Source organism: Ambystoma mexicanum, chromosome 12 (assembly GCF_040938575.1).
Source record: "Ambystoma mexicanum isolate Mex_15411 chromosome 12, UKY_AmexF1_1, whole genome shotgun sequence".
Classification (NCBI taxonomy): domain Eukaryota; kingdom Metazoa; phylum Chordata; class Amphibia; order Caudata; family Ambystomatidae; genus Ambystoma; species Ambystoma mexicanum.
In genome coordinates, this window is record NC_090936.1 from 136,650,521 (window position 1) to 136,671,595 (window position 21,075).

Below are 21,075 nucleotides of genomic sequence, written 5' to 3' on the forward strand. Positions count from 1 at the left end.
AGGCAGCAGAGGGAAAGAACGTAGGTGTCTGACTGAGGGAAGAGCCCCTCGCAGGCTGGACACCTGCTCAAGCCAGATGACGTCGACATGCGCCAGGGAGGAGTGTGGCGCAAGAGGACAGAGGTATCTGAATAAAGACAAAAAGACAAAGATACTTCTCCAGGGAAGAGCGTGTGGAATTACTAGGCCAAATCATAAACGAGGAGCGCTACTGAAAGCGGTCCATTCCCGTCGAAGTGTAAAAGAGGACTGAGGTGTGGCACCGGTGGGCGGAGTCAGGGGAGTGCATGCTACGAGGGCCACTCCCGTGCGTGCTCTAAATCAAAAGGGGAATTCGATTTTTTCTGGCGAAAAAGGTTCCGTCTCCCATCCCTAGTGAGGGACACCCATACAGTATGGAGGAAAGGGGAAGGGACATAGGAATAATTAATAGTTACCCACCGTAGTGACTAACGTACTCCTAGTCCATAGTCCCCCTTCCTCCATACTGCATTGGCATCCCTCGCTAGGGACAGGAGTGGAACCTTTATCACCAGAAAAAACCTTCCCCCCCATTAAAATTAGAGGAGTGCCCGAGAGGCTGAGGAGCTCCGAGAACCACGGTCTTGCCGGCCACCAGAGAGCTATCAGAATGATGCAGAGGTGACATGATTCCCTTATCTTGCAGATCACCCTGTGGATCAGGGGTGTGGGACGGAATGCAAATGCCGTCATGCCATTCCACTGTATCTGGAAAGCCTGCCAGGACGCTAACTGCTGGCACTTCCTGTTGGACCATAAGGCAAAGAGGTCCACCTGAGAATGCCCCCATATGCTGAAGACCCAAAGCAGGACCTGATGGTTCAATTGCCATTCGTAATTATCCGCTCCCAGTCTGCTGAGCCTGTCCGCTTCTAGGATCGTCTCACCGGGAGGTGGATTGCAGTCAGGTAGATGTTGTTCTCCAGGGTCCACTCCCACATGCTGACTGCTAGGCTGCACATTGGAGGGGACCGGGTGCTACCCTGCTTGTTGACATGATACATGCTGGTGGAGATGTCCGCCTGGATGAGGACAGCCTTGCCCCGAATGAGCGCAAGGAAAGCCTTGAGCGGTAGCCAGATAGGTTTCATCTCCAGCCAGTTGATATGAGATTTCTGCTCCTGCAGGGACCAGACATCATGGACACTGTGGTTGTCCAGCGTCGCCCCCCCACAGCCTTCCAGGGAGGAATCCGTGGTGATGGTGACTTGAGGTGCTACCTGCCTGAAGGGCCAGCCAGTCCGCAGGTTGCAGTCCCTGGACCACCAGGTGAAGTCCGGGTGGAGAGAAGGAGGAATGCTGACAAGCTCTGCTTAGGAGCCCCGCTCCTGATTCCATGAGGCTGCCAAGTGCAGAGGTAATCTCCTCATCTTGAGTCTCGTGTGGGGGACGGCCAGTAGGACCGCTGCCATGATCACCAGTAAATGGCATTACCACCAGGTCATGGTCACCTCTTGGCTGAGGAAGTGATTTATGGCCCTCTTGATGGCCATAATCTTGTCCTCTGAAGGGAAAACTCTCTTGGAGCTTGTGTCGCATATGAGGCCCCAAAAGGTCAGGCTGTGAGTAGGCTGCAGCAGAGACTTCTTGAGGTTGATGGAGGATCCCAGCTCGTGGAGAGTGGTCATAAGAGCGGAAAAAAGTGACATGCACCGCCTCCAGAGATCTCACCCTGACAAGCCAGTCGACGGGTATGGGTAGACGAGGTGGCCCTGAGCCCTGAAGAGGGGTGCCACTGCATTCATTAGTCTGGTAAATACCCTGGGGGCTGAGTTGAGGCCGAAGGGTAGAACCTTGTAATGGAAATGGCAGCCCATGATCCTGAACCGCAGAAAGGATCGATAAGGCTGCCAAATAGGGACGTGTAATTAAGCGTCCTTCAGATCCAGGGAGCTCATCCAGTCTCCCCTGCACAGTGTCTCCGCTACGTGTGCTAGGGAGAATTCTCATTCTATAGCGAATTTCCCTTACCTATAGAGTCCCCCAGCAGCTTTGCTGGATTTGAAGGGTTTGTTTCTTTTTACCTGCTAAGAGTGAGACTCTTTTTTCCACTCTTAGGCATTTTTGCTATGTGTGTTCTAGGCTATTTTTGTGTTTAATGCCTATGGGATCTTTCTAAACCTTATAGGAACCATCTTTATTCACATGTGTTACACAGCACCCTCAGTGCAGTGACACAGGGGTGTCGTACCGACCCCCAAACATAGACTCCATACCCTGGGACAGACTACTGTCTCCCATGGCATGCAAAGTCCCCATTGACTTTACTAGTCAAATCCTATGAATGAAACCAGTACAACCCATCTTACTATGGAGGTACTGAAAGGGGTTAATAGTTTTTCCCCTATGTTCATTTTCGAGAGGGTACCGTACAGTCCCTCTCTCAAAAGTTTCTGGCTGGTGGCAGTGGTTAGTACCATAAATATTCGACCGTGCATATTTCCCTATGGGATTTTCCCATTGTTCGAGGCTACCACTTTTTCTGACAGCCTCTAACATAACGCTGGTGCAGTATAATATTAACTTTGCTCCGTTAGGTTTTTTTTTGCCAGAACTTTAATATAACTTCTTTCTTGTGTCTTTCTCTAAACTCCTAACCCAGGTCGGGGATCCTTTGTTCGTCCTTCTGGCGAGCTTCTGCAGAGAAGCCCTCCTTTCGGTGCCACTGAGTCTGGGGAGGGTCCATTGTGTGGGAGGGTGAGTAGGACCCCTGGACAGGGTTGCCGGGTCTCCCGCCAAGACGACCACTCCACTGTGAGTGACAGCTAGGCTGTATGAATGGGGATCTTTTTGCATAAAAGCAGGGTCCTTAGGACTGGAAGAGCAAGACGTCGCCACTGGAACTAAGAAGCTGAAGAAGAGAGAAGCCAAAGACCTCTGCAATGAGTGAACCACCGGTGAAGCCCTGCTTCAGCGTCTCACCACTTTTCTCCACACAACGAGAGAAGATCTTCACCTGCAAGAGCCTTCTTCCCTTGAGCTGGTGGGGCCAACCAGTTTGCCAATCGCCTTCCCGAACCTGCCTTGGTTGAATCTCCCGTACCATGTACTCGGAGACCGGATAACTAGCCACCAGTCCACCCGGACCGCGATTTAAAGGAGCGTACCTTTTATTCGTCAGGCAGCACCGCGGCTAGTTTCATCCCTGGGTAGTGCAGTAAATGGAACCTTCCTCCATGACGAGAGCCTCTGTTTCTCTGCTGGATCACCCGAACTGCAGGAACTACGAGGAACAACCACCACCGCAGGAGCCACTTCTTCATTTAAAGGTACATTGTTACGCCAAGCCGCCCTTTCTTCGCGGTAGCACTAAAGGTGTTTTAAATCCTTTACCTACCTGTTGGGTTGGCCGCCCCTCTCTCTTAACATTGTCTTTTCAACTTCTGAATCCACCTTTTCAAAATAGTTAACCAAAGACATGACTGCAGCTACAAGAACATTTTGCTCCTGGGCCCTTGCCCTGTACCACTTACTCTGGCACAGGCCTACTGACTCTGGCTACATTTGTTAGACCTGGCTTCTTTAGATTGATTTTCACTGAGAACTGTGTTGGTTCACCTATTTCTTCTAACTACCCTTTTCTTCCCATTTTTAAACCTTGTGAAATGCCATTTTGCTCAGTTTTCATTTAAGTATTGCTTATACTGATGTCTTGGTTAAACTGGTTCACAAACTGATGGGAAGTGTTGCTAGGGTGTGTAAGAAACTGTTTCTTTATAACTTATGCTTTCCCTACCTTGTGAGGAATTGTTAGAGGATCCCTTGTGTGTAGTTGTCACTGTGCCGTTTTGCTCAGTTTTCATTCTGGTTCACTTGGTCTACAATTTAACTTGGGAGTGTGTATATTTTTCCTTTGACTTAATTAAACTTGCTTGATGACTGCGATACATGTGTTTTATTAGAAGTGTATAAAATAAATATATATATACTTTTTAAATACAAAGATTTGGTCAGTGTTTCCTTGTTCCATAGTCTAGTGGGCCTATTGTGTAAACCCTGAATACTGCTCATCTCCCTTGAGATAAGTCTGACTGCTCAGCCACAGCTACCAACTAAATCTTTGTGGTACAGACTGATACCAAAGGGGATTTATTGCTCTCACCTGTAGTCCTAATCTTTTGTAGTGCTCCCCAAGGGAACTGCACTGGATTCTGCCTAACAGTGCTGGCGTAAACATCTTCAATTTTTGAAGAGGGAGAGAGAGGTTGAGGGTGGAGAGGTCCAACACAACTCTCAAGCCAGCCTGGTTCTTCTTTTGTATGGCGAAAATCCTGGAGTAGTAGCCCAAGCCTTGCTGGGACTTCTTCCACTGCCTGGCTCTCGACAAGTGACCTTATTACCACCAACAGAGTTGCTGTCCCACTCTGTGGGAGTGGAGGGGAGGAGGGAGGAATTGGTAGGCGGTAACCCATGGATACTACAGATAGGATCCAGGGGTCTGCGAATTTCTGATGCCAAACCTGTGTGTGAAGGGCAAGCCTGCCCTCCATCAGAGACACATGGCACATCATGCCTTTTTTCGATCTGAGGCGGTTGTTGAGGAGGGGGACTGAAAGAAGCCCTTGCTCCCCCCTTTTGTTGTTTGCGCCGGTGCTGACTCAGAGAACGGTCAGGCTGTCTAGAGCTCCGTTCTTGGAAGCCCCAGAACCCGCCCCTTATCGGAGCGTTGATGCGACTGGGCTTACGCCTTGGGCTTGGCCTTTGTAAGGATAAAGACTTCGCAGTTTGTGAACAGTTTTATCTTTTTATCTAGCTCCTCATCGGTGGTGCAGTGAAAGAGGTCACCAACCTCAAATGGAAAGTCCAATATGCGTTCCTGGACGTCTGAGTTGAATTTAGTAGCCCGAAGCCAGGCAGTCCTCATGTCCACGGCGATGCATATGGCCCGGCCAGAGGTGTCAATGTGTGCCAAGATGGATTCTATGATGTCTTGCGCCACCAATTTAGCCTCCGCCAGCCCCGCCTTGAAATGTGCCTGGCTCTGCACCCGAAGGTCTGGAAGGAAATCGGCTATTTCCCGCCAAAGCCTCTGGTAACCGGCTGCCAGCATGGCATCTGCCTTGGATAGACAAAGTGCAGGGAGGCGGTGGAATAAAGCTTCTTTCTGTAAGCCTCCAAGATCATCTCCTCCTTGCCAAGTAGAGCCGAGGACGAGGTGGCCGAGGACGACTGAGGCTTTGAGTAGAGTGATGCCGCAGCAATCACTGAAGAGTGAGTTGGAGGGATCACCCTCCATTTGCCTATACTTGGCGCTGAGGCGCCGATTGTCAGGCTGGGCCAAGTGGGGCTTCAACCACCCCTTTTTGGCCAGGGCGATAACAACCTTCTGCACCGGGATCCCTGTTCTAGCCGCAGGGCGTAGAGTGAGGGCCTTGGCCAGGACCCCTGCCTCCGGTTGTTCGACCTCGGGTTGAGGAAGCCCCAAGAACTCTGCCAAACCTGCAAGCTGTTCATGGAAGGCCTTGGCTGACGAGGGTGTGTCAGGGTCCTCTTCCTCATCAGTGTCCACCATGGTGTCCGGCTGGTCCCAAGCGGGTGGAGGAGTGCTGGACGCAGAGGGCTGAGCCGGAGGTTGCAGTGGAGGCTGGTGTGGAACCGTCTGTACTGTGGGAGGCAGGGGTGCGGGAATCAAAGGAGCCGGTGAGGGCAGCAGCGGCTGGATCGGGGCCTGCTGCGCTGGGGCCATAGGAGGCGCAGGTGGAGGGAGCATGTCCCTAATCAGATCCTGAAGGCTGGCCCCATCTCAGGAGATCTCGAGAGTGAGGAACTTTTCAAAGAACCTGTCCTCACAGGACAGTGGGGTGGCAGGTGATGTTGACGGGGTAGCGGGTGGCTGCTGGGACCGGTGCTTACTCTGTCTAGGTGGTTGTGGGGTAAGCCTGCCCTGCGATGCTGATGGATAAGCTGTAGGCCACATACCTGGTTGACACCAGTCCCACCTTGTAACTCATTCTCCCACCTGCTCCGCTCCCAGGGGACGACGGGCCATTTTGTCTGGCGTGGCGGTCATCTTGCTGAGCTGCGTGTCACGTGGCAATGTCGTGGTGCTTGGCTCACTGGGCCCAGCCTCCTCCAGGACTCTTGGCGTAGGAGCAGGAGACCTACCTTGCACCTCAGGACGGGGTCTGGTAGGCGTGTTGCCCTCAGCAGAATTGCTGCTAGTGCTGCGTGCAGGAGCCCCTTGGGACATCTGGCCAGTACTATGGCGCAGACCCTCAGGTGTACACCCGGTAAAAGAACCTTGCAATCCCTCAGCACTGTCACCAGATGACCCCTCGATACCAGTGCTGGTGCGAGAACCTGAAAGGTTCCTCCTGCTTGAGCGTTTCTTTAGAAAGGAGTTGCCATTGCAGGTGCGATGGAAAAAAGCAGCCCTACCTTGGGCCTTGACTTATGTCTGACGAAGTCCTTCAAGTCCTCTGGAGGCGACTTCTTGAAGAGCTCCCTCCACCGAGCTAGCCTGTTCTTGAGAGCATGCAGTGTAAGGGCGTCGCACACGGTACAACGCTCACAGCCGTGGTCAGGGCCAAGGCAGCAGTGGCAAATTGCGTGGGGATCGGACATAGGGAAGAGCCCCTTGAAGGCTTGAAGTTTGCGGACGTCGACATGCGCCGGGGAGGAGCGTGGCACCAGAGGACAGATTACTTAATTGACAAAAAATAAGATGGAAGAAAAAACAGAAGAAAGTATCTGGGGAAGAGCGCGTGGTATTACAAGGCCGAAGCCAAACCCAGGAGCACTGGTGAAATTGGCTTGTTCCCGTCGACGCGGAAAAGGGGACTGAGGAGTGGCGCTGGTGGGCAGAGTCAGCAGAGCGTATGCTCTCAGGGCCGTGCCCCTGCGCGCCTCTAAATTTAAAGGGAAGGTTTTTTCTAGTGAAAAAGGTTCCGTCACCCACCCTTAGCGAGGGACGCCCATGCAGTATGGAAGAAAGGGGACAAGACGTAGGAATACAAGGCCTATGCTAAGAAAAAACGTATTGCCAATTCTTACAACTAATACAAAAGGGTGTGGGATAAGATTCACAAGAAAGAATGTTAAGTCAGGATGTGGTACCCGGGGGTCTCCATTCCCCATGTTTTGAGCACGGGACAAGGTGGGACTCCTGAGCACAGCAAACGCTCAAGCTTTCCCAGCACGAGACGACAGTTCGGCTTACAACTATTAGGATCTTCGGTGGAAAAGCCTCTTTTCTACAAACGGTTTCTTGCTTCCGAGGGCCTGATGGGTTCATAAATAATAAACAAAAAGTTCTTTTCCAATTTCCATTAGGGTGATGATTCTTCACCCGTGGGTCCCCCTCTTCCAGGCTCAGAGCCCTCTCAAATGTTTGCCTCCCTCCGTCGGGTTCACTATGGCTTTTCAAATCAATTTCTCTTTTGGAATTCACAAATCTTAATGTCTTTTTAAACATTTCACTGTGGACATCCCTCTGTCGGGTTTACCTTTTGTCAACACACTGTCACTTGGGACATTAGACTCCACCCCTCTTTACTGGCATCCCTCCGTTGGGTTCACTCTTGCCACTTGACAATTCCTTTTACTTTCTTCGCATGGGGGATTCACTTCCCTTGCGTTTGTTGGTCAAAGACTTACGACTGTATAGGGATTTTGCTAGACCCCTGTATGACCACTTTGACCTTTTCCTCTCAGCTGCCCTAGGGCCTTCTGGTATCAGTAGTTTCATTCAACGCAGGGTTAACCAGTCTCTCAAGAGTGAGAACGCATGTGGTGCCGGACCCCTCTGCAGCCGATTTTCCCATAACAGTTTACAGTTCTTTGAACTTTCCTCAATGTGCCACTTTGCGACTTTCATTCGACACAGTTTGGTTTCTTATTGTTTCTCCCCTCGACTCACTGACTGTGATGAACCGCTTGGCTATCCTCGCATCGTGAGTCAAGGCCGGTACCACAGTAGCAGGCGTCTTTCTCTGTCCTGCTTATCAGCATAGGCATGCTCCTTGTACCGTTGACATCTGCTGCAACACACACTGGCGATTCAATCCACAGAGGCTTGCCGGGTTTTAGATGAAAAGGGCAAGGACGCTTCTCTGCTCATCACCCGCTCTGTTCTCGCCGCCTTTCTCCTCCTCTTGAACTGCTGTGGCTGGATAGCTGTCTCGTCGTGTGGTCTGCCTTGCTTGTATGGTGCTCTCATGCTCCACCTTTTATCCCTGTGGGGAAGGGAAAGGGCCGTCAGGTGTGTGTGTGTGATCCTGGTCAATTGCCTGACTTTGCTTGACCCTTACCTTGGAATATGTAAGTAAACGGCTTTGGTGTTTGTCTGTCTTTTGTGGTGTCCAAAAGTGTATCGGAAAAGAGGGTATGGGAGGGTAGAGTGTTGTATCCTACGTGGTAGGTTGGGGAAAAGTTGTTAGAAGAAGAGGGATACCACGTTTCACCCATCAGTGTCCCACTTCAATTCCCCGAGGACTCCCCTCCCCCCCCATCTAGGTGATCCTAAATCACTGGTCCACCCCCAGGAACTGGATCCAATAGCGATGGCCGTGTCCTGGCCACCTGGATGACAGATCCCCGGGAACTGGTCAGGGAGACAAATTCAGGTTTCTCACACATGACGCTGGAGTATTGGATAGGGGAGACCTAGCTGATGTGTTGTGATAGCGTGAGCTCATCTGGCTGATGAGGGTGCACCTCCTGAGGATGTTTTTTGCCTCTCCATTGACAGGGTTCCCGTCGACTGGGTTGTTGTCGACTGTGTCAGCGATGAGTCTTCTTTCCAGCGTTTCTTGGGGCCCAGCGGTGTCGCCTTCCCCGCTGCAGAGGTTGTAAACCGTGGTGAAGAGACCCTGCTTGTGCAGTCTTTTTTCACTGGTTTCTTTGGAGTGGAGTGGATGAGGCAAATTGGAGGCGTGTCATTGACTAGCTGGACTTGTGGACTGTCGTCGACGAGGTAGTTTTATGCAGCATTGTCGAAGGGATAGATGTCCTATGCTTCGTCGATGGGCTGACCTTAAGCGACTTTTGCTGTTCCTTCTCAGTGGTCACGGTTGGACGGTGCTTATGTGCCTTCCGTGCCTCGACGGCTTTCGTTGACTGCTTAAGCGTTTTCGGAGTGGCTGACGAGGGGCTTACGTCTACGGCCATGGTGGCTTTGACCAGCTCCGCCATGGTTTCAGGTGCCCTTTGTGCGCCCTCTGCACACAGTGGCGTTGACGAGGTCTCAACCTCTCCCACTGACCTTGCTTTATGTTTGTGCTTTGTTTTTCTGCCCACTTGCCGCCTTCTGGTCCTGACTTACGCCCTGGCGACGACTGGCCATATCCAGGCAATGACAGACTCTACGGCCCTTTAGGTCTTCTCTCGCCTGGCGTCAACGGCTCGTAGCCGTGGGTGATCCTGTGCTTGGGCCTCTTCACCGGCCAGTCTTCCGACCTGGCCCTCTCCCTCACTGCTGTCATTTCCCAGCAGGAATGTTCTTGGTCGATCCGATGTTGGAGGGGTAGCCTGGGTAGTTCCCCCTCATTGAGCCAGAAAACTAGCCTTCTGTTTCCATCTTTGAGAGTCTTGGAACTAAGACCTTGACAGATGATGCAGTTTTCAACGGTGTGGTGAGGGGGGGAAGGGGGGCGGGGGATACAGGCAGTGTATGTAGTTGGAGTTCTTGTCTTCCTCATACTTATTTTTCAAGCCTACAAGTGGCATAGTCCTTGAAAATGGGTCTCTTTTTGCCCTTGATTCCCAGCAACCTTCCATGCCTGAAGTAGTAGACCTGATGTTGTAGAAATGAAGAAGAAAAATGCTTCCTTTTGAAAATGTTGCATGTTTGAAGATCCCACATACATTTCTCTCTTCCAAAATACCTTCCTTATCGAGCCCAACGCTCAGCTACCTCTAACTTTCTGAAGGTCAGACGCTTCTCCAGGCAGAGAGTGGGGGCTAGATCTCTCACCTCTGCAGGTGCCTTCCTCTGGAATGGCCTACCTGCCCCTCTCAAACTTGAGCCGGACCACCTGAAGTTCTGCAAGCAACTCAAGTCCTTCCTTTCCTTTTCTCCTCTGCTTTCTCTCTCTCCCTCCCCTGCTGACCTACCTATCTGCTGTGCCGACTGGTTGCTTGGTACCCTCAAAGAGTCTCACTGGGTACCAGGTTCCTGCATGATCAGTCTTCCTTGCGCTGCCTCTGGGTCTACCGCGCACTTAAGGGCTGTAACTGTAACCTCTACAGTCCCCTGCCTCCTTGCATTTACCCAGAGCCATGCTGCCTAGGCTGCATTTACTCAGAGCAATGCTGCCCTGATTGCACTTCCCCCTCCCTCTCCCTGGCATTCCCACTCTCCCTTCCCCCTGCACATTGCGTTGTCACACTTGCATGATCTGAATGAAAGAAGGACTAGTAAGATTGTTTATCTTGTCCTCCCTCTGTCTCCCCCCCTTGTCTTGACGCACCTAGAAACACTTGTGTACAAGCGCTTTATAAATGACATATATATATAATTTTACCCTAAACTTCTGACTGTGGAAAACCAGAGGACTCCCTCAGTTGAACACGTGGTTGGAATCTGAGGGGAAGAGGAGGGCCTAGAGTCTAGGGCTACTCGAGGTCCCATTGGTGGGGACCAAAAGCATATTTATACAACTTGGAGTCCAAGACTCACACGTCCTGTCTTTGCCCAACTATATTTAAAACTATGTAGACAGAACCAATTTATGAAACAAGTTATTCCTATGGTCCGAGTCCCTACCACTAACTAGATATCCTTGTATTCACTAACTAACCCTTCCTCCAGGAGTGCACTTGCCCTGTGGTAGCGCTGATGTATCGCCTGTCAAAGGAGGGTTTAATACAAAAGGGATCTTTCCCTGTCCTCGCTCACTACTTTCCTACTATTAAAAGGTTGCACACTTCATCTCGGTCGATCAATCATTTTGTTCTCATTTCCTGAATCTGTGTGTCTTATCTCTCATCTAACCTTGATTCAACGATCAAGGAAGTACTAAAAGATGGTGACAGCTAGTTAGTGAATACAGGGATATCTAGTTAGTGGTAGGGACTCAGACCATAGGAAATACTTGTTTAATAAATTGGTTCTGTCTACATGGTGTTAAATATAGTTGGGCAAAGACAGTACGTGTGAGCCTTGGACTCCAAGTTGTATAAATATACCTTCTAACGGTGAGAACCACTTTGAGTTAGTGTACCATTAGGACACTTTAAAAGAAGAAGTCATATAAAAAGAGAAAAGGGTACCGAATTCAGTTTATGTGATTGTCTGCAATACAGGAGAGTGACCATGGCGGAGGCTACATACTTAGCCTTCGCAGAAGAATTAGTAGAGGGGATATTGGCAAACCCCTCGATACTGGGAGCTGAAAAACAGACCGCTTTGGAAACCAAAGGTGATGAGTGGAATAAGTTTGAGGCATTACGTAAGAAGCTTATAAGAACGGAATTACATGGAGCAATAATGACTGAGTATTTAAGGTCTCATATTGCTCCGAATGGTCTAATCGTTAAGACTGAACCCAGAATCTTCCTTGATCATATACAATTCAGGAAAGACTGGAGCTTCATAGCGAATAAGTGTACGAGGGACTGGATAATCTTAATAATAAATACTGCGAAATTGGTATAGGAAAAACTGATGAATGAAATAATAAACAAACAAGATGCCCTAGCCACAAAGACAATCGTGGGGAACTATTTGAAAAGCATGGCAACCCTTGATACCACTATGAAAGAGTTTAAATAGTTTAACTCAAAACAAAAAAATAATAAAACTCAAGAGCGATATTATAGCCTTTTCACATGAAAAGAAATATCCGTACACAATCAACGAATACTATGAACTAGAGAAGACCAACAATCTAGCAATGGCCCCCAGAGAGGGAGACAATACCAACAAAGAAATAGACCGAAGCCCAATAATTGGACTTTCTCTAGTGGAAGCTCAGATGAGGACTCCAGAAGAACCAATAAAAACCTCTGATTTGAGGATTTAGAACAAAACAGGAGTGGCAATAGCCAGGGTTTTCAGGCACCAAGAGGAAGAGGCAGACCAAGAGGCTGGTGGAAAGAGCAATCACCCAGGGTGACCAGTAACCGAAGGAGAGGATGGTACGAGAGAAATGCACAGCAACAATAAAGAGAAGAAGACAAAACAAGAAGGACAATCACTGGTGGTGAACATGTCCAATATTAGACTGACACAAGATCATCTAAATGTATTACAAAAAGGCCTGTCCTTTGTCCCTATGGCAAGACATGACCGCTTTCAGACAAGAATTGAATTAACACAACTAATGAGAAAGATCCGCTTAAAACAGCATTTTGCAAATAGTACGTATGAAGGGGCTCAGGATGTTACCAATCGTCATAATAAATCATCCTTTTATCCACCACCACATGTGGTTACAGCAGAATCAATAATGTTTGAAAAATTGATGCTCAAGAAATTGTCCGAGATTGAAAAAGAAGAGAAAAGTGCAAAACAACGAAGGGCTAGTTATTAAGCCTGCGGATAAAGGTGGAGCTATAGTCCTTATGAACATTAAAGACTATCAGAATATGATAGACACCTTGGTAAAAGACAGGAACACTTACCATAGACTGGGCAGTGATCCAACTGAGAAGTTGAGAAACCTCATCAATCCCATCATTGAGGAAGCTGAAAAAGAGGGCTATATGAGTCGAAAGGAGGCAGATTTTCTATGTCTAAAACATCTGCGATGCCCGGCATTCTACGCCCTTCCTAAAATTCATAATGGGATTATTGCCCCTCCAGGATGCCATATTGTTTCAGGGATAGGGTCGATACTAGAACCCCTATCCCAGTTCTGATTTCTTTTTGAAAGAGGAAATACCACAGATGAAATCATACACGAAAGACACCACGCAATGCTGTTACATTTGGACAACATCATCTTGACAAATGAGGACATCTTTATTGTCACAATGGATATTGAATCCCTTTACTCAAAGATACCCCAGATGGAAACTTTGAAAGTCATAGAAAGTCTACTCCTAAAGAAACCACAAGCAACAACCATGCCCACTCAGGTTATAATGCAACTTGCAGAAACTGCACTCACGAAGAATGATTTCCTTGTAGAAGAAGACTATTATGAGCAGATATCGGACATGGCAATGGGGGCGACTTTTGCCCCCACATTGGCCAATTTATATATGGCAGACTTTGAGGAAAGACCTATATATCAGGAAACCAACCCATTCTCAAATAACAGCTTGAGTTGGCGTTGCTACATCGACGATATCCTCATGCTTTTTCAAGGTACTGAAACAAAAACTTGCGGAATTTATTGCATGGTTGAATGACTTGAACCCATTCCTAAGATTCACCCATGAAGCTAGCAAAAAAGAAGACACCATTCTAGATCTAAAGATCAGTAGACATGGAACTAATTTAGAAAACCACTGTATACCAAAAAAATACAGCAGAAATTTGCTTCTGGAATATACTAGTTTACATCAAAAAGCATTAAAAGATTATTTACCGTTTGGGCAATTTCTGTGGTTCCGCTGGGATTGCACAACAAGTTCTGAATTTGATACACAAGCAGAAAGACTTACAGGAAATCTGAGAGAAAGGAATTATCAGGAAAGAACCATCAAGCATGCCCGGAAGAGGGCAAGAAATATCCTGAGGGAGATCACACTGATGCAGCATGAAAGAAAAGAATTGGGAAAACAATATTATAACAGCAGTATTCAGTCATTCACCGGTTCTGAATCGACTTAAGAGAAAAAAAAGCCTGGTATATACTGAATGCAGGAGAAAACACTCTGAAGGCTCCTCTATTTGCAATCAAGAGAAGGAAGAACATAACGGATGGCCTGGTCCACACCTATAGAGAAAAATGAAAAACTCAGGAAACAACTCAGATTATGGAATGCACGAGCAGCTACTGGGCATACACCGTGTGGCAACTATACAGTTTGCCAATACACAAAACGGACTATGTCGATAGATATAGGTAGGCATAAACCCTGGGAACAGTCGTCGCATAACAACCTGCAACACCACCAATGTTGTGTATCTCATCCAGTGTCCATGTGCCAAGAAATACATTGGGATGACAACGAGAGCTGTCAAAGAACGAAACGAACTACAGCACCACTAGTGGAACATTACATCTAAATTAAACACACAGAAAATGACCTCACGTGGACAGTGCTGGAAAAAGTTGTGATACCCAAGAGAGGGGGAAATGTGCCAGCCTTATTGCTAAAACGAGAACAAATGTGGATTTTTAGATTGTGAAGCCACAAGGAAGGGCTAAATGAAGAGATCTGCTGGCAAGCCCTAGCAGTGTTATAAAATTGGGATATTCCAGGAGTTACATTAATCTAGGTTATAAAGAAACCTTAGAAATATGATGTAAAAACTAAACACCATATCATTTATGAGGTTGAACGAGTAAAATAGTTATCAATCAGATGGGAGAAGAGGAGACCCATTTCTAGCAGCTTATAAATAATGGTGTGAGATGTACACAAATTATTACATTTTTATTTACCTTCGCCTCAGGCTAAGAGCCGTAAATGAATAGCAAGGATGATCGATTTCGAAATACTACATATCCCTGTGTTCCAAGGGAGCTTATTAGCCCAATTGTAGATCGAAAACCAGCAATGGTAGCCCCCTTTTCCTGAGAAACTACACATCCGAGCATCCTCTGGGTCCCGGGTAGTCCAGGTCGAGTTTCGATACTCCCCCGCAATAAATTAGTTGCCAATAGTATGGAGATCGAGTATTTACTAGATACCATAGAAGTAGGCATGAGCAGAATGAATAGACAAGGATTACCAATATTTAAGATATCGAAGTAAGACGTTCGCAATTGCGATCACGTGATGAAGTTAAATATAAATACTGCCTGTCCAAAAATGGCGATCACAACAGAGACAGCGGAGCGGCGCATATAGAAGGTCCAGACAGGTAAGCCATGCGCAAAAATCGATGGCGTTCGAGCTGTGTTAGAATGTGAGTCGCCACCACTCTCCGTGTGAAGTGAATTAGGCACACAAAGCGCGGCCTCCACAAAAATAGGAAATTGCAGAGTTAGAAAGTAATCGCCAGTTTCCCGTTCAAATAGAAAAAAAACAGCCAAAGCGGGAACGAGGCAGGAGCTTGCAAGGGCTCCGAAATCCCCTGGGACAACACAGGTAACTACTCATAGAAGCGGTTACACAATGGGAAAGAGACCGGAGAGATAAAAAAAGATACTAGTTTACCAATATACATGTATCATTATGTTTCAGATGCCAGTAGAAATAGATGATCCATGGCCTGAATTATGTATCTCCATGAAGGATAAATCCACATGAGAAAAGAAGAAGGGTGAGACACTCCCCTTTCTTTCATTATAGGATAGTAGTGCACACAAAAAACTGACGGTACACCTCTCTACCTTGCCCCCATAGGGCATGTGACCAGGAAGCCACGGCCAATACTAACCTGGGGAGAATATTCACAAATCATTTATGTGGACACATGGACATGAATTTATCTCCGTCTTCTCTTAGCTTTACTACTGATGATTACAATGCATAGAAGCTAGTATATGTCTTGAAGAAAGCAGGAATTTATGTGATACCGCTGAAACCGGTTGACTTGAGGCTCAGGAGTGATGACCTGAACCCTGTGATCCATAAGAATAGAGTGATGGACGCGGTTGAGAAAGAGCATCAATCTTTTAGAATACGGACAGCCTAAAAGAAATTAGAGCTGTCAAAATCTATTAGTACTTCCAGGATCATTGAATCAAGGTTAGATGAGAGATAAAACACACAAATTCAAGGCAAGGAGAATAAAATGATTGATCGACCGAGATGAAGTGTGCAAACTTTTAACAGTAGGAAAGTAGTGAGCGAGGACAGAGAAAGATCCCTTTTGTATTCAACCCTCCTTTGACAAGCGATACATCAGCGCTACCCCAGGGCAAGTGCACTCCCGGAGGAAGGGTTAGTTAGCGAATACAGGGATATCTAGTTAGTGGTGGGGACCAAAAGCATCCATAACAAGGCTGTTAGGCAACAAAATGTAGGTTCTCCTTGACCTAGGGCAAGGGGAATCAAAAAGTAACCGAGGATTCTCAGCCTGATGACGGGGAAAATTCACGGAATGTGAATCTATGAGTGATCCAGTGCTGGAGAAGATGCATTTATCTAGTTGGTCCCTTCCTCGTCCCAGTACAAAACTGGTGCCTATTACGGAATGATTTAGAGGAAAAATAGGGAAGGGACTGACAATAGCCTATAAAGGCTTGGGGGACATTAGATACACAGTGACATTAGACACACCTAAGAGTGCCTCATCCCCACTACCCAAGTCTCTTCCACCCAGTTGATCCTCCCTCGCATAGCCACCCCCAGGGTCAGGATTCAATAGCGAAGGCCGTTCCCTGGCCACCTCGGTGGAGGATGTTTTGGGGAAAGAAGTGCGGACACCCTCAGATTCCTCACACTACATACAAATAACCAAACTGGGAATAAGATCTTGAGGTGGAAGTCATGGCTGACTTCAATTTCCTGCTAGGACTGGTCTGGCAAACAAGCTGTCTCCCTCAAAGTTCTCACAAAGTTACACCCAACAGCTACCACAAGCAATGGAAGCAATCATCTACCATATAAAAATGAAAACCTGAAACCTTATGTCTTTTATTATCCCCAAACTGTGATTTCTTTATGATATATAGCCAAGTCATCAGTTCCGATCCTTCATGGAATGTCCCTCTCCTAAGCGCGCAGATGCTATTTCACGATCCAGTCAATTCACTGGGCTGCATGAGATTTCCTTTCAGTTATCCTCATGGTGACCCTCTGTTTTCCTTAGCTTTCTGAAGTAGGGTGAACAAAAGATCTGTTGTGGGAGGCCTCTGTTTACTTCCTAGGTGACATATCATGTGTGCTCTGAAAGGGTGACGTTCCACTAATCGAGTGCCCTTAGGAAATCTGTAGGTGGGTCTTGGGGAGCCGCCATTTACTCTGGTGGATCTACCATATACTGTATCCAGGCCAAGGTATATATCACTCTGCTATTGGCTTCCCCTGAACGCCCCAAGGTTTCATGTTCTCTTCCACAGCCCCACGATGTGACTGACATTGTCCAAATGCCATTTGCATTCCACCTATTGGAACAGACAAGTGCAGCAAGATGGCAGTCTCTCCTCTCTGGAACCCCACTGGTTAAGGATATTGCCTTATCTAACCTTTGGCAACCTCAGCAACTTGATGATGGCCTTACTGGTGTCATGATCCCTAACCCTCATAGGCAAAGCACTGGAGCCAGGCTACGACCCTCCATAATGGCCATAAAGGCCTTACCACCTCATCTGAGACTCTCTTGGGGTCAGTCCTGGCGCCTTTGGCGCCACGCTCATGCATGTTCAGAGGAAGACTAACTGGACTTGGTAATGGACTTTGGTGCAATATGGATTCCCCCACATAGCTCAGTTCTATGAAATGTGCTATGCGGTCTAGTGTTTTGGGTGTGGTTAGGCCTAGGGATACCTGGAGGCTATATAAACCACGCCCGGGCAGAGCAACACGCTTCGCGTTACTCTGCGCCTGCAGCGTGACACTCACCGCGCTTAGCTCGGTCTCCTGAGATTCTCACAAGCCTTCCTGGAACCATGTACCTGAAAGAACAAGATCATCATCAGCACAACACTTACCTGTGGGTAGAATCCTGCTTCCATCCATCGCTCCTCTGGTCCAGAGAACAGCATGTCGGCGGCGCCTCCTCCAATTGCGGAACGCTGGATCCTGGGAAGAAAAGAAAGAACGAAAAGAAAAGCATTAGTAAGCGTTCCCATATTCCGAAAACAGCCAGAATAATCACACGCTTACCTGGATTCGAGCCGTTCCTGGTCTACATCCGTTCCGGAACATAAAATCGACCTACAAAGGAGAGAAAACACAGGTTAGCACATGAAAATACAAGAAGGCGCGGCGTAATGAGCTTTACTCATCGCTTAGTAATCTCTCAGCCACCAGCCATTCTGGGACATTGCAGCGGCCTGCAAGGGAAAAGAGAGACATAGGTCAGCACAAGAAAAGGCGAATAGCTCCACGCATCGCACTTTCACTCACCGCCTCGTGCCCGGCCCCAAGCAGCACAACACCATGAACGACCTCTTCCAGCACCTAAAGGAAGAAGAGGAGACATTATTAGGGGCAAGAGAAAAAGATAAGGACAGTATATCAAAAACAACAAACCTACCTTAACGGACTGGAGTTACAGCAAGTCCGGACTCATAGGGCCCACACCAGTGAAGCAACTAGGTTGTAGGGAGCCCACATCAACCACGCACCCCTGCATCGAGAAGCAGGACGGAGAGTGCATAATTCAAGAAAACAAGGTGAGGAGAGGACTTAAGGTGAAGGTTTGGTCCTCAAGGGAGGTGGGAGCCAAGCAACAAGGGACAGTAAAGCTAAATCCGAAATTCCATTATTTCAGGCACAATCCTCGGTTGAACAGATTCCAAGGTAGGGGTTTGAGATCGCGAGTGGGCCAATCAGGCTGAGTGGCGTCCCCGTGGATATCAGGTGAGCGTTACAACTGGGTGAAGCGCCCTGGGCGCCTCCTCCTGTAGACATGGCCTTTCCACCGTTGTTGCTTTGCCTGCATCTGCTGCATGTAGTAGGGGCCCTGTCACTGGTGCTCAGGGGTTCCCATCTACGTATCTGCTTGGCGGCAGCATCACTTGTCAGACCCCCAGGACCTGCCTTCACCTACCCACTATCGACTGCTTCTTTCTGTGGTGCCTACCTTCATAGTCTTGGAGGAGCCTGCAGTGACCGCTCAGCGTGTAACTAGGGTTCGATGTTGTTTAACTTGCAGCACTTGTTGGGCTGCAACCCATTTACTGCAGTGGCTCCTGCCCTTCACCAGGAGGTGCTCTAGCTCACAGACGAGTCTCTAGCTAAAATATAAAAGTGACTTCAGCTGTCCAAGAGGCTTTACAGACGTCAAGCATAGTAAATGAATGGACTGATCACAGATCTTCTGGCAACTGTAACACCCCTCGTCCCCTCTTTGTTCTTCTGGACATAATCATTTTGCCCTTTCTTCTGGCTCTGGATCTCCAGGGCTTGTAGCTCACTTGAATGATTTCCTGCATCTTAACGGATGTGCCTAAGCTCATTACTCCCCGGACCGCATTGATTTGTCACCTTCCGATCTCCTCAGACCCCTAACTATGTCAACTCCACTGGCATTTCGGAGCATTCTCCGTTCTTCAGTTTTTCACCATTGCCTTTAGATTTTCATCTCTGCCCTCCTCCATTTTACTAATGCACACGTTCCATTCAATGTATCCCCCAGTCCTTTTTTACTGAACTTAGAGAGCAGCTCCCCCTGTGGCTAATTGATGCCACTGCTGATCCGGGACAACTGACACCCAAAGGGCTACATACATTGTTTTAAGCCCATCCAACCAGCTGGCAGCCCCTGATTCACCACTGGACTGCAAGCCCAGTTTGTGGGGCTACGGGTAGCCCAAGGGGCAGTTTGTAGATCCAGTTGCTAAAACTCTTATTTGCTGTGGGGCAGGGGTTGAGGGGTGGGTAGGGGTATAGGTCAACTGTGTGGGCCCACCTCTTACCTTCCATGTGTGGGAAGAACAACCATAGGAAAGGAAAATCACTTTATTTTTGCTAGACATGCAAAACAAAATAAAAAATAGACCTGTTTCCCCGACTTTTGGGTACATTCCACCCCTCTGGGCATAACCACTGTGCAGAGTTCTAGTTAGTGAGAGCAAATTTAGCAAAATGAGAAATTGCATTGGCAACTCAGGTTTTTGGGATCCCTATAACTTTGATGCTAATCCACCCCTTTGATGGAAACTCACCATAAACGTTTTCAAAACAGTCAGTCTATATTATTTTTGGTAAAGTTTCTTGAAGATCTGTTTAATAGTGTAAATGGTATAAGCATCTGGAAAAGTGCTCTCCCTATGAGATTAAGCAGCAACTGTAGCATATATTGATGGCTAACCAGAAGACCTGCATGCTCTCTTTTACTTAAAAGAAAATTAAAGTGCCCTGCCAAAACATACGTCTCATGCATAAAGCACATCACTACTTAGTCTGCTGCTTACAAACGTAATCAAAGCTAGACTTATTCAAGTTGGTACTACGGATATACTAGAAGAAATATAAAAAGGCAAATGTAAAAGCAAAGAAACTTTGCAATCCACACTATATAAACTAAAGCACAACCTACATCTGTGAGCTCAGCCAGTAAAAGGGCACATTTTCCATCTAAAATCCTCAAACTAGCGAAAGAAAATTAAAAAGCATTAAGTGATATTTAAAAAAAATGTGATTAACATTTCAAAACTAAAAGAATACAGATATAGTATAAGGAGCATTATCCATCATCTACACATAGCCCTCTTATGTAAGCAAAAGAAAATATTTAAATTTACCATCTATTGATTCTTGAAACTTGTCTCGGACAGTCTGCAAATTTTCCAGGGCTCTTAGGTTTGGTGCTGCTGTTTTCATAAAAATATTTTCTTTTGATATGGTTTGTTCTTGCAGTTTTGAAAGTTGGGCCTTTATCTCTTTCTCAGAATCCATGGCCTGTAAAAATGTCCAAAAAAATTAAATGTGCATCATTTTATTTTACATTTTAATGTAGTTGTCAGTTCCTGAAGCAATGTCACCAGCTTTCTATTTGAACTCATTTATGCACACTATTAAACTTGCAACCATCCTTACTAAAATCTTTATCCGAGGACGTTGTCAATCAAATAAAAATCCATGTGATTAATGCATTTTCTCTTAACATCCATTTTGAGAGGGGCTTGTGCAGCTCATGAATATCAAGTGGATCTATTACACCAGTGAATGCTGCAAACAAATCAGGTCTACTTATCTGGGAGATTGTAGGGACAAACTGAATGCAAGAACACATTGCTCATAGGGCCTTGTATTTGCATATTGTGCAACAATTAATAGTTTGAAATATGTTCTTAGCTGAGGCTGACCGCTCTCCTTAATAGCTCGTTAATATATTTTTTTGTATTCAACATGGTTCCAGAGAATTGCAGTCAAAGGAAT

General features: G+C 47.2%; 1 protein-coding gene across 1 annotated transcript in view; it reads right to left on the minus strand.

The window, feature by feature from the left end:
* Nucleotides 1-21,075, minus strand: part of SMC1B (structural maintenance of chromosomes 1B) — a 2,377,846-nt gene that overhangs the window by 340,067 nt on the left and 2,016,704 nt on the right. Inside the window, exon 20 of the mRNA XM_069627687.1 lies at nt 20,439-20,595. Within this exon, the coding sequence (XP_069483788.1) occupies nt 20,439-20,595 (157 nt within the window). The remainder of the gene's footprint in view (nt 1-20,438; nt 20,596-21,075) is intronic.